At 37.7% G+C, this 15,051-nt stretch overlaps 1 protein-coding gene across 2 annotated transcripts; it reads left to right on the top strand.

Annotated features, from left to right (window-relative positions):
* The first annotated feature begins 67 nt into the window (after positions 1–67).
* mocos (molybdenum cofactor sulfurase) lies at positions 68–11,391 on the top strand. 2 transcript variants are annotated; one of them, XM_017725108.2, is made up of 15 exons: positions 68–394; positions 765–854; positions 956–1,022; positions 3,781–4,431; positions 4,536–4,612; positions 4,727–4,926; positions 5,092–5,208; positions 5,337–5,732; positions 6,034–6,196; positions 6,818–6,902; positions 7,592–7,716; positions 8,952–9,048; positions 9,233–9,374; positions 9,513–9,617; positions 9,974–11,391. In XM_017725108.2, the coding sequence occupies exons 1-15, from the start codon at positions 274–276 to the stop codon at positions 10,082–10,084; spliced, it is 2,547 nt and encodes an 848-aa protein (XP_017580597.2). In that variant the 5' UTR covers positions 68–273; the 3' UTR covers positions 10,085–11,391. The 2 variants fall into 2 exon arrangements, with proteins under 2 accessions (XP_017580597.2, XP_017580589.2); XM_017725100.2 differs by having other exon boundaries at positions 8,949–9,048.
* The last annotated feature ends 3,660 nt before the right edge of the window (positions 11,392–15,051 follow it).

The raw sequence follows: 15,051 nt of genomic DNA, 5'->3' as shown, positions 1-15,051 counted from the left end.
GGCCTCGTACCTGATTCACCTAACAAATCATTTCAGGGTAAAAATCACTCGCACATGCTACGAGAGAGGTACAGCACGGGTTTCCAGCGAAACGCAAGTGACTCGTGTCCTCTGCATTTACCGAGACATTTTCTGGTTTTCTGACGACACCGACCACTCTCCCCTCCACCCCCGATGCCTGGACTTAGGACTCGGACACCGTAGCCTGTCAAAAGTTTAACATCGGAAATGTCAGCTATGAGCGGTCGTCGGCTAGTTTGACATTTGGAAATAATGGCGTCGTGTGAATTCGCTGGTTTGTGCACATTTGAGAGTTTTAAGAGAAACTGGCCGCATTACGGGTTTGATACTGACCAGCGAGAACTGATACAGCGCGAATTCACCAGGATTAAAGGTAAACGCTTGATCTGAGGGCGGACATGGTGGTCTCCTTCGTGCCTGGTCAACTATAACGCTTCAGAAGTTCTTTAGCGTTGATTTCTCCTTGATATCCAAAGCGTATCTATTGCGAACTTGGAGGTTACTCATCTTTTAATAATCCCAGACGTCTAAATCGTAAAAAATACCCGGGTTGTCCGGCTGTACTAACTAGCTTTTAGGCTAACTTCGCCCATGAGTAATGTACTGTGTTCAGCAGCTGTGAGTCTCCTGTGTTGTTTTCAGTCATTTTGTGTGGTGTGAGGCGCCCTCTGTCGGCCGTCAGTGGGAAATGCTGTACTCTGATTTTATATTAATCTAATGTTTTTTTTGTCCTTTTTTCACAGACATTACGTACCTTGATCATGCGGGGACAACGCTGTTTCCCGAATCCCAGATCAGAAATTTTTATGAGGATATATCCAGGAATGTGTATGGTTAGTCACTGTCATAATGGCTTCAGATACAGACTGTGATATAACGCATTAGTTCAGTACAATCAGGCTAAATGTGTTTTCTAACCAAGCCTTTCTCTTAGGCAACCCTCACAGCCACAATCCCAGCAGCAGGCTGACACACGACACCGTGGAAAGTGTCCGATACAGGTAGGCCTGATTAATAATGGCAAAAACTCAAAATCATGATTATTTTGGTCAGTGTTAAAATCGTGATTATTTAACATGATTACTTATCGACTTTGGAAAGTTCATAGTATTGTCGAACTTAAAAAAATAATGCACTTCCTTTGAACTGTAAATATAATTAAACACAAATAAAAAATATAAATGATACATATCCTAATATATCAAAATAATAAGATCAAAATAAACTTTGTTGTACTGCACTTCTATAACTTCTTGAAAATGACTAAACACTAGTAATAATAATATTAATATTAATATTGCAATAATAATTATTACATAGTATAAATAATATTATTGCATATTATAATATTAACATAATAATCAATAATTATATTAATGATAATGTATCCCAAAATAAATTAGAAGAGGTCAGGTTTTTTGGGGAAGGGCAAAAGGGCACTGCTGCAAAGAAAAGGGAGGCTCTGGGTTTGTAACACGACAAAACAGGAGCATCACTGAGAGATGGAAGGCAGCACAGTAATTGTTTTATCTCAGTTATCTTATTCTGAGAATTGTTGGAAGCCAAGCTCATAATTGAAAATAAAATTTGATTAAACACCCAGGTGTAGAAATACGTGCTCAGTTCTACACTTGCCTCTCTCTCATTATCCAGTTTGTGACACTACTGTAACTTTTCCTGTTTCTGCATTATGGTAGAGTTTAGATTCACTTGCCATGCTATATTCTACTCTGTATGATTAGGTAGGAGGTGTAACCCTTCTTTCTTAACTGCTTAAACCTCAGAACCAGGTAGCAAGCAGATATGGGTCTACTGGCTTGATAAGGTCAGGACCCAGCTGACTGGATACCACTGCTGGTCCACACTCAGACCACCCAGATTATCATCCTACGTGCAAGATCAAACTATTTTTTTATCTCCCCTACTACACTATATTTCCAAAAGTATTCGCTCGTCATTTTCTTAATCCATAGGGTCTAATATGATGTCGGCCCACCCTTCGCAGGTATAACAGGTACAGCTCTTCTATTGGGTTGAGGTCAGGACTATGTGCAGTCCAGTCAAATTCTTCCACACCAAACTCACTCATCCATGTCTTTATGGACTTTGCTTTGTGCACTGGTGCGCAGTCATGTTGGAACAGGAACGGGCCATCCCCAAACTGTTCCCACAAAGTTGGGAGCATGAAATTGTCCAAAATCTCTTGGTCTACTGAAGCAGTAAGAGTTCCTTTCACTGAAACTAAGGAGCTGAGCCCAACTCTTGAAAAACAACCCCACACCATAATCCCCCCTCCACCAAACTTTACACTTAGCACAATGCAGTCAGACAAGTACCGCTTTCCTGTTAACCGCCAAACCCAGACTCGTCCATCGGATTGCCAGATGGAGAAGCATGATTCGTCACTCCAGAGAACACGTCTCCACTGCTCTAGAGTCCAGTGGCAACACTTTACACCACTGCATTCTACGCTTTGTGTTGCACTTGGTGATATAAGGCTTGGATGCAGGTGCTCGGAATTGAAACCCCATTCCAGAAACTCTGCACACTGTTTTTGAGGTAATCTGAAGGCCACATGAAGTTTGTAGGTCCATAGTGATTAATCTGCTGAAAGTTGCCGACCTCTGCGGACTATGTGCCTCAGCTTCCACTGACCCTGCTCTGCAATTTTATGTGGTATACCACTTTGTGGCTGAGTTGCTGTTGTTCCCAATTGCTTCCCCTTTTTTATAATACCACTGACAGTTGACTGTGAAATATTTACTAGTGAGGAAATTTCATGACTGGACTTGTTGCACAGGTGGCATCCTATCACGGTATCACGCTGGAATTCACTGAGCTCCTGGGAGCGACCCATTCTTTCACAAATGTCCGTAGAAGCAGTCTCCAGGCCTAGGGGCTTGGTTTTATACACCTGTGGCCATGGAAGTGATTGGAACACACAAATCATTGGAATTCAATGATTTGGATGGATGAGTAAATACTTTTGGAAATATAGTGTATATTAACAAATATTGCAAACAATTAATAGAAAATAATGACTAGGCCTAATATAAGATGATTTTATTGAAAATTATGCTCACATTGCTAGATCAGTTACAACTGTGTGACTGGAATTATTTATGGTATTATTCACTAAACTAACCTACATAGGATACCAAAATAAATAAATAAAGGGAAAATAGGACTATTAAACTGTGAGTGTAAAATGAGCTCTGAAAGGTGACGTTTTGTTTAATATTCTGCTTAACCACCAGTGGGATGTCTGAAAAGCTTTGCCGTCAGTGGTATGTGACATATGTAAATGATGTAGTTTCTGAAGAAATAAACTAAATTATGTGACAAGTAGTCAGTTTCGGTCCAAAACACATATTCTAGCCTTCAAGCTTGTCTGTTGTCAAGCTAATCACTTTTTGTAGGTGGATTTGTGAGTGGCTATATTTGTTTCACAATTTTTTTGAAACATGTTGCTGGCATCAAATTCACAATAATAATTCAAACAATAATAATTTCTCAGTTTCAGCATTTATATATATATATATATATATATATATTGTCTTTGTACTATTTTTAATGAAATAGTGAGTCTACATGACTTGCATTTTGGTTTTATTTACATTTTGTACAGCGTCCTAACCTTTTTAGGGTTGTAGAGAAAATGATGCACTATGTTGAGATGCTTCGTGACTTGAGTTGATGCTCCTCATGTACAATTTCAAAGATTCTTGCTTTTCAATTCTGTGTTATTTTGCCCTGTAGGATACTGCAGCACTTTAACACCAGCCCTGAGGAGTACTCTGTAATCTTCACCGCTGGCTGCACTGCTGCACTTAAACTAGTGGCTGACTCCTTCCCGTGGGTGTCTGCCCATGGCAATTGCTCAGGAAGTCAGTTCTGCTACCTCACTGACAACCACACCTCTGTGGTGGGCATCCGTGGGGTGACTGGCCCTAAAGGAGTCGAAACAGTGCCTGTGTCACCTCAGGAAGTGGAAGCAAGGGCCAAAAATAATCAAACGTCTGTCAGTACAGGGCATGAATGCTCAGTGCCCCATCTTTTCTGTTACCCTGCCCAGAGCAACTTCTCAGGGCGGAAGTATCCACTGAGCTATGTGAGAGGGGTTCAGTCTCGGCGTCTCTTCCCAGCGTGTGAGCGCAGAGGCCGATGGTTCGTTCTGCTGGATGCTGCCTGTTTCGCTGGCTGCTCACCACTAGACCTGAAGCAGCACCCTGCTGATTTCGTGCCCATCTCTTTTTATAAAATGTTTGGCTTCCCCACTGGACTTGGGGCCTTGCTGGTAAGGAATGAGGCAGCTGAGCTGTTGAGAAAGGGCTATTTTGGAGGAGGGACAGCAGCAGCTTATCTGGTGGGAGAGGACTATTTTGTACCAAACTCAAATGTAGTCAGCAGGTAAGGTACTTCACAATACAAAGCACATGCCTTTCTGTTAGTAAAACATTAAAATGAATGGGTGATTAATTAGTTGTTTTCTATTTTGTGGCGTAAATCATTAGATTTGAAGATGGCACCATTTCATTCCTTGATGTTATTTCCCTCCATCATGGTTTTGACACCCTTCACAAACTCACTGGTATAAAATTCTATATCATTTTCCTTTAGTCTTTTAAACTTGCAAAGGTTCTCCTGTAACTTGTTCTTTCTTTTTACAATGCCCTACATTAATAGTAGCTCTTTTTCCCCTCAGGTAGCATGGTGAACATTCAGCTCCACACATTTGGTTTAGCTCGTTACACCTACATTATGCTTTCATGCCTGCGCCATAGCAATGAACAGCCAGTGGCTCAAATCTACTGTGACAATGAGTTTGAGAGTGCAGCTGAGCAGGGAGCGGTCCTCAACTTCAACCTGCTGGACTGCCATGGCCGAGTGGTGGGATATTCACAGGTAAAGCATCCATAGACAATATCATGTTTTCAGTGCGTTTAGATGTTAAGCCTTCTAGGGACTTTCTATATTAGGAGGCTTTTTACAAGATTCAGCAGTTACATTTACTTTTACTAGGCAGCACTGGGATTTTAAAGATGCTAGCTTTTTTTCTTTTTTCCTCAGGTGGACAAAATGGCCTGTCTGTTCAGTGTTCATATGCGCACAGGATGTTTCTGTAACACAGGGGCCTGTCAAGCCCATCTAGGCATCAGCAACCAAGAAGTGAAAAGGAACCTACAGGTCAGTGAATACGTCAAACTCAAACATCATAAGTATATTATTTTATAGTAAATTTATCATTATTACTGATTATGTGTCTATGAAAGATCTGTGTCTTTTTTTTTTTCTTTTTCTTTTTTTAAACTAAGGCCGGTCATGTCTGTGGAGACAGCATTGACATGGTAGACGGGCGTCCCACTGGGTCCATCCGCATATCCTTTGGGTACATGTCTACTTTTGAGGATTGTCGGAATTTTCTTAAGTTCGTCGTGAGCTGCTTTGTGGATAAACCATTAAGACTGGACCAAGACAGATTGGCAAGATTAAGATTGGCTGCACCAGCAGAGGCTACAGTTTCAAACGAATTGACCTCTGTACCCAACGGGAGAACTGTACCTGAGGGGATTGACCTGAATATCTTTCCTGGTCCTGTCAGAAAGGCCTCATCAACTGAGGCTGTTTTAAAAACAGAGGGGAACAGTGGGAAGGCCCACACACTGACCAATATCTTTATATATCCCATTAAATCATGTGCTGCATTTGAGGTACAGTAAGCATTGCCATATTTTCAACCAGAATGCATTTAGTTGACATGTAATGGTGCTTTCAGAAGTACAGTTTATTCTTGCTGTTTTTTAAGTTAAAACCCCCAAATGTTTTTACTGTGTTTGGACCAAAATTGGTCCATTTGGCACATAATGCTGACACATATAAAGTTTTAACAGCAGAAATGTTCTATATTTATAAAGGACAATGTTGTTTTGCATTTAAATCAGATTTTTTGTAATGTGAAAATCACTTTTGTGCTTGTTCTAGTTTAATACCGTCACTTTATGCTGTTCACAGGTGACAGAGTGGCCAGTGGTGTTGCAGGGGCTTCTGTATGACCGCACATGGATGGTAGTGAATGAAAATGGAGTCTGTCTGAGCCAAAAGAGAGAGCCAAAACTGTGTCTCATCCACCCACACATCTGTCTGGCCTCCAGCACCTTGCAGTTGCAAGCCCCAGGTCAGGCACGTCTTGGCCTCGATTTCCAGGCAACATTATCACCTACAGAAAGTCATTAGCCATGGTTATAGAATCAGCCGTTTCATTTGGGTCAGAGGAGCGTGTTGCAAATACAAGCCAGTCATTTTCTTCTAGCAAATCAAATAACCACAGTCATGATCAGGTGGGATTTACGCCTTTCTTCTTTCATGCATGACATGTGCAACCAATGAGAATTTTGCTCTGCTCAATTCTACAGTGAATATGTACTAAATCTAGATATAATTGCAGAGCTTATGACGTCTGGGACTTGTTAAGACTAGACGTGTTTTTCACACATCAGTGCTTACCCACGCTCAGAATATTGCAGATGAGGTTGTACTGGCTCTTTTATGTTAATTAGAAACAGATTTACTCATTTATATTTCCCATTGGCATAATTTGTGATCATGTTAACTTCATGTTAACTTTCTCATAAGGGAAAAACTTTAAACACATAAGAAATAGCAAATTAAAATGTGGTTGTGTATTTGTGACTGTATTTGTGGTTGTATAAAAGAATTCTCTTGTCACAGAGTGACAAATGTGTTACCTTCCCATAAGTCAAATAGAATAGTGAAAAAGTACCCAGTGCTTTTTCAGGTATGGATCCCATCGCTCTTCCCCTGGAGGCCAGTGAAGAAAATCTTGTTCTACGAAAATGTCAAAGCAAGGTCTGTGGTGACAGGTAAGCAGAAAACATGCTTTAAAGAAATTGCTTTTGAGTTTTGTTTTTTTCTGATTTTGGAATTTATTCTTGTTCATTCTGTGTATTGTTCCATCTATTTGATAGCCCAGTGCAATTGAGATTTAATTGGTTTGTTATGAGACTCATTATAGGCTGAATTTAAATGTCTCACATTAAGACTTTCAGTTGGCAGGTGTGCAACAATAGAGACTTGCAAAGACAATGTCATATGGTTGGAGCCACTAAAATGAGCAGTTTATACATACAGTCATATGCAGAGGTTTGAACACCCCTAGTCAAATGACATGTATTGTTGATTTTTTAAGTGAAAATAACACATCCTTTAAAGAGAACATGTGTGAGAGAGTATGTGGTTATTAAAACTATGAAGTGTGCCATAAAGACCACATCTTATGTTTTTTTTCCTCTCCAGAAAGTCTAATTCAATACATAAACAATAATTGTGCATTAAAATGTGCAAAAGTGTTTTCTCTATAGAGGATGTGTTATTTGCACGCATAACATGTAAATTCACCAGAGGTCCACATACAACTTTATATCCTGCTTGATGTGAGCATAATTTAAGTCATGGAGCCTCATCAGCAGTGTTTTATTGGGCCTTTAAACATTGACAGTATTGCTTCTGACATCCAAAATAAAATAATCAATGGTTTTCTCCTTTTTTTTAGAGTACAGGCAGTCGACTGTGGGGAGAGAGCATCGGTCTGGCTCTCTCAGTTTCTGGGAAAACCTTGCTGTCTGATTAGACAGAATCCTGATTTCTCTCGGGATATGAAAATGGGCCAAGAACAAGGTACAGCACATACAGTAGTAACATGAATCATAGAGTAAATGCCATTCAGGTGGACTTTTATCAGATGTTTGGACACACACACATTTTCTAAGCCGCTTCTGATGTTTGAAAAATTCAATTTACATTTTAATCTTAGAAGATGGACAAGACTAATATAGTAATACACCTGGATGCTAGCATGTCTGAGTAGTGATAGTAAAACGTTTTTAAGCCTAACCACACAATCCTGTTCACCTCACTCATCTGGCTGCAGCTGTGGTGCAGTCACTTAGCTATATTTTAACTAACTACAGACAGTTAGTTAGTTAATTTGCAGTCTTTGGGGCTTCTGTTCATCTCCCAGGATGGTTAATGTTTTATTGTTGATTATTTCAGAATATAAAAATAAGAAATGGGATGTTCATTTGTAGTTCATTTTACCATTGATTATACATGATATATATACTAATAAATAATTATTAAAAGCATTACTATAATAACTATTGTGAAATATTTGTAACTGGTGAAATATGTGAAATTTATAATGTAAAATATAAAATATTATAGTCTTTGTTCAGCTTTGTATTGTCATATTTAGAAGCAAATGATGGTTAAGGTTGTTCTCTGTCCATTCTTCTCTAACACTTATTCAGAAGTCACCACCTAAATCAACTGAGTATGAATATGATTTTTATTAAGTGAAAAAATAATAATGAGAACATTCAAATCTGCCCTCAGAGGATGTTTGAATTCTGAAACCAATAAGCATAATTGAAAGCCCAGATTTTATTTAAATATGTAGAGAAAGAATTGTTTTGTTTTATTTGAAGGTATTGTTGATATTTAATAATGATAGAAAATGTTTCCAATTACCTCAGCCTTGTACTCAGCTGGACAATATTTGAGTCCATCTTATCCTAAGACCAAAACAAAACCCAAGTCCAAATGATATTGAGACAGAGACAAGACTAAGTCAGAATGATGAGACCAAGACAAGACCGAAACTGTTACTTTATGGCCTTGAGATCAGACTTGACTTAAGTATTACTGCGCTTGTTAATATAATTAATATATTAATCCTAATGAATCTTCTATTTCAACAGGGATGTAATGAGAGTCAATCTAAATCTAATCACTTTTAGATTAGATTAGTCTCTCATGATGATTTTTAAAAATCTGATGATTGTTAAAACACAAACAATTTATGTGAATATGATATAGAAAAGAATTCTGACTCTGCGATGTGTGTCCAGCAGGACTCTGCCCCCCTTCTCTCTCTCTGGTGAATGAGGCTCAGTTTCTGTTGATTAACAGAGCTAGTGTGGCCCTTCTGCTGGATCATATTGTCAACAGGTAATGACCGCTTCATACTTTGAATACATGCCCAAATCATGTTGCATGATAGAATGTGCATTTATATGGTATGATTTGTGCATAACTTTATGGCTATAACTTTGTTATAATTTGGCATAACGTTATGTTTTCACATTCCAAAGCAGAGTCTTATGTGGTTCCTTTTTATTTTGGCTTTTCTCAGACATGATATCTCACAAAATGGCACATCATTCGACATGCTACAGCTCCTCCACCGTTTCCGGGCCAACCTTGTTATCTCCGGCCTGGAGCCTTTTGAAGAAGAGGACTGGTCCAATGTGAAAATAGGAGGTGCTCTGTTTCAGGTTAGCATAAATCATGTGTACTGTTACAAGGGCAGTAAACCTGACTGATAGAAATTAAACCGAGGATGCTAGTATCAGAGGTAAACCGCATGTTTAAATACAGCCACTAATGGGAAGTTGTTCCCGGACTTGTTAAAGGTGGCAGGCAGGTGTGGTCGATGCCAAATGATTGGAATAGACCAGGCCTCTGGTACTAGAACCCAAGAGCCTCTCAGGTCTCTGTCTGAATGCCGGAATGGGAAGGTAAGTGAAATGTAATAGCTTTATTTAACCTCTAAGCTTATCATTCCCTCATCATTAAGCTTAAGGCTCATTATCCTATAGATTCTATGAAGCTGATATCTAGGTAGTTATGAAAATAAGGACTGTAGGTATGGACCAGCCCACGGGTCCCTAGAGTTTATTTAGTATTATGAATGTACTTTCTCAGTTCAACAACTCCCAACCTGCATTGTAAGTGGGCTACAAAGCTGATTTGTTGCAAATTGTCATTTAGTTGTTATTGTATATATTGTGTGTATATTTTACTCATTCACTGATTTTAAATGCCATACTTCTTTTTTTAATTGATTTGTTTTGTCTAATGCTCTTGTTCCCAGGTCACCTTTGGAATATACTTGCTTCACCTACCTAAGAGAAACCCTAGTACATATCCAACATTATCTGTTGGATCCCATGTGATTGCACAGACAGAAAAATCAGCAGACTAATTTTAAGCTCAGAGTAACACTGGAATTTGTATTCATAAAATCCTTAATCTGTGTCTGGAAAACTGGCCACACAAGTCGTACGCCTATTTTCCACTATGCCACGAAACCATGCAGAGTAGGCCCAGCCTCATTATTATTTTATGTCCACAACTGCAACCAAGCTGTGACACCATTCACAAGACTGAAGTTGGTTGGTTGTTTTTTGTTCACAAATTTCAAGCATCACTATGAAACATAAATTGCACTGGTCCATGTTACATTTTGAAAAAAAGTTTCAATAACGCCATTCACTTTAATTGTCCTTTAAAATAGAAATTGTGGAGGATTTGCTTTCTAAATTCCAATTAATTAAATAATATGGTACTGGAGCATAAGCTACAATTAAGGATCCATAACATTAATGCAGTGCTTAAAGCAGTGAATGGATATGTATTTACCCCTGGACCTGTGATATACAGTAGAGCATTAAAGATATTGTTGCTGTTCAAAAAATGCATCTTTACAGGAGAAGACAAAAATATTCTAAATGCATTTCTATTGATCTATTCATTGTGAACTTTAAAGGGCAGCTACTGTTCCAAGTATTTAGAAAAATGAAAATTCATAAAATGAAGATGTTTTTATTGGACAGTGACAATATGTTTGACTACATTTGAACATTGCACTGCATGCAACACAACAGAACCTCATATCTCCTAAATGGTAACTTCACAGGAGAAGGGAAAAAAACTATTTTACTTTTAATGTAGTTCAATGGAACTAGTCATTTTGGGCCATTTCTTTTGGTCCATTTATCATGACATTTTCACACAATGTAAAGGGCAACAGGCATTTTCAAATTCTTTCAAAAACTGAAATACTACAAAAATGGGGATATGAATTTTTGTTCCTGACAGCAGTGATACAGTGTATGAGACAAACATAACAAGAGAATATGCTAATATGTAGTAGGAATGGTGACAGTGCAGAGCCTTCAGTTTGGGCCATAAATGTCTGACTTCCTGAAGGCCTAGAGTGACATATTTGGTTAATTCCACGGTCAGTTCCTTATTATGGTGGTCAGTCTGATTTGTTAGGCCTTCTGTCCAGCTCCTGAAGGCCAACCAATGGGAGCACTTGCTTGGCTGTATCTACCCTAGACACCAGGGAGAAGAACATTCTGTTTGGGCTGTTTTCTGTTGGGCATTTCAATAATTAAACGCTTTTATTTCCAATCATATGTAACAATGAAATAATAGCATTACAATACTCACAGACTTCACAAATGCAACATAATGATTATAATAAATAAAATGAACTAAACATTAGAGGCATGTTTTTTTATTTCACAAAATGGCCTTAAAGGCCAGAGAGTTCCCCCTGCTAATATGCTAATGTATCATCTTATTCAGAACCACAACATACGTTTCATCACTGCTCTTAAGGCTTCTCTAACGAAGGGTGTTACTCAATTCAGTTTAATTTTTGAAAAAATGTGTTTGGCACTGTTATTTATACGACATGCATACACAGACCCATCCCAAACACTTCACTAGACCTGTCCAAACACAACAGCAGAAATGCTGTTACCAGCAGCAGGAGAGTTAACTCAGGCACACAGAGTGCCAGGTGTTCTGCTGATATGCACGGTGTTGTCATTTCTCTGACACTTTAATCCCCAAAGTCAACATCATTAGCTGTCCAGTGAAGTGATCGTTCCAACAAACTACACCATGCAAATCTGTAGAGTATTTTAATGAGTATGTGACTTTGTGCTACCTTATTTGTCTGAAACATGCTGATGGCATTAGTGTCATCTAACACATCTGTTCAAACACAATCACAAAGAATACAAAAAGTCAGCATGTTTCTGAGGAAGAAATGAATATGGTCTATTTTCTGTTTAGAATGTGTTTGTGGCATTTTTCTTTGTAGTAGCTGCAAACAGTTCTGTAGAGACAGAGGATGAGATGAGTTAAAATGCATAAATAAGAATCATTATGTGCATTAGTTCCACAACATCAGACAGAAGAGAATAGAACATTGCTAATAAACCATGCAACACGTTCAGACCATTTTAGAGTGATTGGTTGATTATGTAGAGCACAGAACCTAGAAGGAAACATAATTTGGAACAACACATTTTTTTTGTCTTGTAAACAAGTGGCACAGGGCAAGACTTTGGAACACAACTGAGACTAGACAGGATCTAACACAATGTCCTGCAGAATTATTGGTATCAAATCTGAGCAATGAGAAGCTGCCTTTGTTGATTACTACTTTGATATTTAACTGAAAATATGACAGTATGAAAAAAATCTTTTTTTTTTGCTTTAGATAAAAAAAGTTACACAATAATAATCATAGTACCATTCCTATTTTATGTTTGTGGTAATCCATGATTTTCTGTAATAAGATAAGGTGATATGCAGGCCAAGGGCCCTTACTCAGTCATCTATAATATCACAATCCTCAGGTAACTCTCCTATCTATCTATCTATCTATCTATCTATCTATCTATCTATCTATCTATCTATCAATCTATCTATCTATCTATCTATCTATCTATCTATCTATCTATCTATCTATCTATCTATCTATCTATCTGACTGAGAGCATACAGTAACATGTTTAGTTAATTCCACTGTCAATTCCTAATTATGATTGATGGTCTGATTTGTTAGACCTTCTGTCCAACTTCTCAAGGGCAACCAGTCAGACCACTTGATTGGCTGTATCTACCCTACACACCAGGAAGAACAAAATTTACAATAAAGTAATAGTAACAGCATAATGATTTTACACATTTTTAAAAAAAATATATATATATTCAAGTTATACGTGTGGGTGTATATATATATATATATATATATATATATATATATATATATATATATATATATATATATATATATATCTTGGAATCAACATAAGTATAACTAGATGCCATCAAACAACAACAAACAAACGTTTGGCAACAAACTTTTTGGAAGGCTTGCTAGAACAAAGTCACCACCATAGACAAACTATTGAATAGGGTTGTGGAAATATTGAGTGGAGTGAAGCAGCTGAAGGTGTATATGATTGTCCTCTGGCTCTCACCCCAAAGTCTGATGCATGTTTCTGAGATATGCTATGACTTACTCTACAGACTGAATAAACAGCTGGACTGTGGCACTAGGTCAGTGCTTAAAACAAAGAAAACATTCAATCTGCTGTTACTGCAAATGTTTCAGCTCTCCTGTGTTGCTCAGCCTTGAACTACAACATCCATTAACATGTGATGAAAATAGAAAACACTCTTGAATTTTAAAATATCAGGCACTATATTGTGTGATGTCTCTGCCCGAGAAGGGTCAAGTAAGCCATCCTCTCTCATATATAATACAAACCGAACCTCCATACGGTTTGATTTTTCCTCCATTTTAATAAGAATGAACCATTAAATAATGAATAATGTGTAAATATTGCATACAGATTTTGCGTGTTACCTGCTCGTACTGTATCTAAACACATGCAATATCTGAGCTATGCTCTACTTTTTCCTCTCAGTTGGCACTTTGCCAGTCACCATCTCAATATAGCAGCAAATTCTAACCTCTGTGGCCTGTTTCCTTGGAAAATCCAAGGAAACAAGTGAACAAGTGGGAACTGAAGATAGCCACAGTGCAGGTCTAAGGCTATAGAATCATCTCATACACATACAGTAAACTATAGAATTTCGGCTGACATAACACACAAAGGGTATGCAATATATATAAACCATTACTTTCTAATTGAAATTATTTGGTTTTATTAGATGTCTATAATAACTGTGTAGTCATGCATTAACAATACACAACGTAGCTCCTGGTGAAGTACTGGTGAAGAATACACATGTGTATTAACTTTAGTTTTACTCATTTAATCACAAAAGTGTATCCTGATAAGTGAAATCACAGATTGGTATTCAACATTGTTGTTGCATGTGTTAATGTGTAACTGTGCAGTTATTAGAGACACTTCATATAAAGTGGGGCTATTATTTCTTCTCTCAGACACTGTAGGTGTAAATTCCTCAACCACACTCTCCTTTTCAGTCTAGTTTCAGGTTTCCAGTGCATTCTAGGTAAAGGAACTGACCACTGCAAAACCTTATGCTTTGTTCAGTTACGGTCCATCATAATTCCATTTACTTGCATTTTTGTAATGAAACTGTTTGGAACCATGTGATATAATGAAAGTATGTGAAGCTTTTTAACAGCTACCTGATGTATGAAGGTCAACAACCTTTTGTGTTATTTCATGTCTGTATTCTCTGATCTTTCTTATGTTGATGCCAGACTATGGTTGTTTGACCAATGTATGACCTCAGATGTATACACTAGTGAAACAGGAACTCTAGACAGTGTCATCATATAGGTTCACAGTTCATGAAGGCTCGGATGTGCTTTAAACAGTAAAATATGATTGTTTATTTTTAACAAGATTTTATTGACTCTTTGGAATAAATAAAACTGTGAAGTGTTAGATGTTCTACGTTTTCAGTGCAAGATCAGGCTGATGAATAACAAACAATTCCCTTTAGTGTTTTTGACTAAGGGTGCCAACGGTTAAATTAGTTTTAATTCTGTCTTGAAATTTATCTCATCCAAATTTAAACTTGTATTCCCATCTATTTGGAATCACATCAGTTTAAACAACAGCTGCACTCTTTACTCTTTTAAATAGGTTGGACTTTGGCTTGAACAAGTGGGAACTGAAGATAGCCACAGTGCAGGTCTAAGGCTATAGAATCATCTCATACTTACATACAGTAAACTATAGAATTTTGGCTGACATAACACACAAAGGGTATGCAATATATATAAACCATTACTTTCTAATTGAAATTATTTGGTTTTATTAGATGTCTATAATAACTGTGTAGTCATGCATTAACAATACACAACGTAGCTACTGGTGAAGTACTGGTGAAGAATACACATGTGTATTAACTTTAGTTTTAC

This window comes from Pygocentrus nattereri, chromosome 5, assembly GCF_015220715.1.
Source record: "Pygocentrus nattereri isolate fPygNat1 chromosome 5, fPygNat1.pri, whole genome shotgun sequence".
Lineage (NCBI taxonomy): Eukaryota > Metazoa > Chordata > Actinopteri > Characiformes > Serrasalmidae > Pygocentrus > Pygocentrus nattereri.
The sequence above is the reverse complement of the archived record's forward strand: the minus strand, read 5'-3'. Positions and strand labels throughout refer to the sequence as shown.

What these genes read in the sequence shown, in the direction of transcription:
- mocos (XM_017725100.2), top strand. Translation starts at nt 274, where the DNA reads ATGGCGTCGTGTGAATTCGCTGGTTTGTGCACATTTGAGAGTTTTAAG. An exon ending in TATATCCAGGAATGTGTATG is followed by an intron (nt 855 to 955) that starts GTTAGTCACTGT and finishes CCTTTCTCTTAG; the next exon opens with GCAACCCTCACAGCCACAAT. An exon ending in GAAAATGGGCCAAGAACAAG is followed by an intron (nt 7,717 to 8,948) that starts GTACAGCACATA and finishes ATGTGTGTCCAG; the next exon opens with CAGGACTCTGCCCCCCTTCT.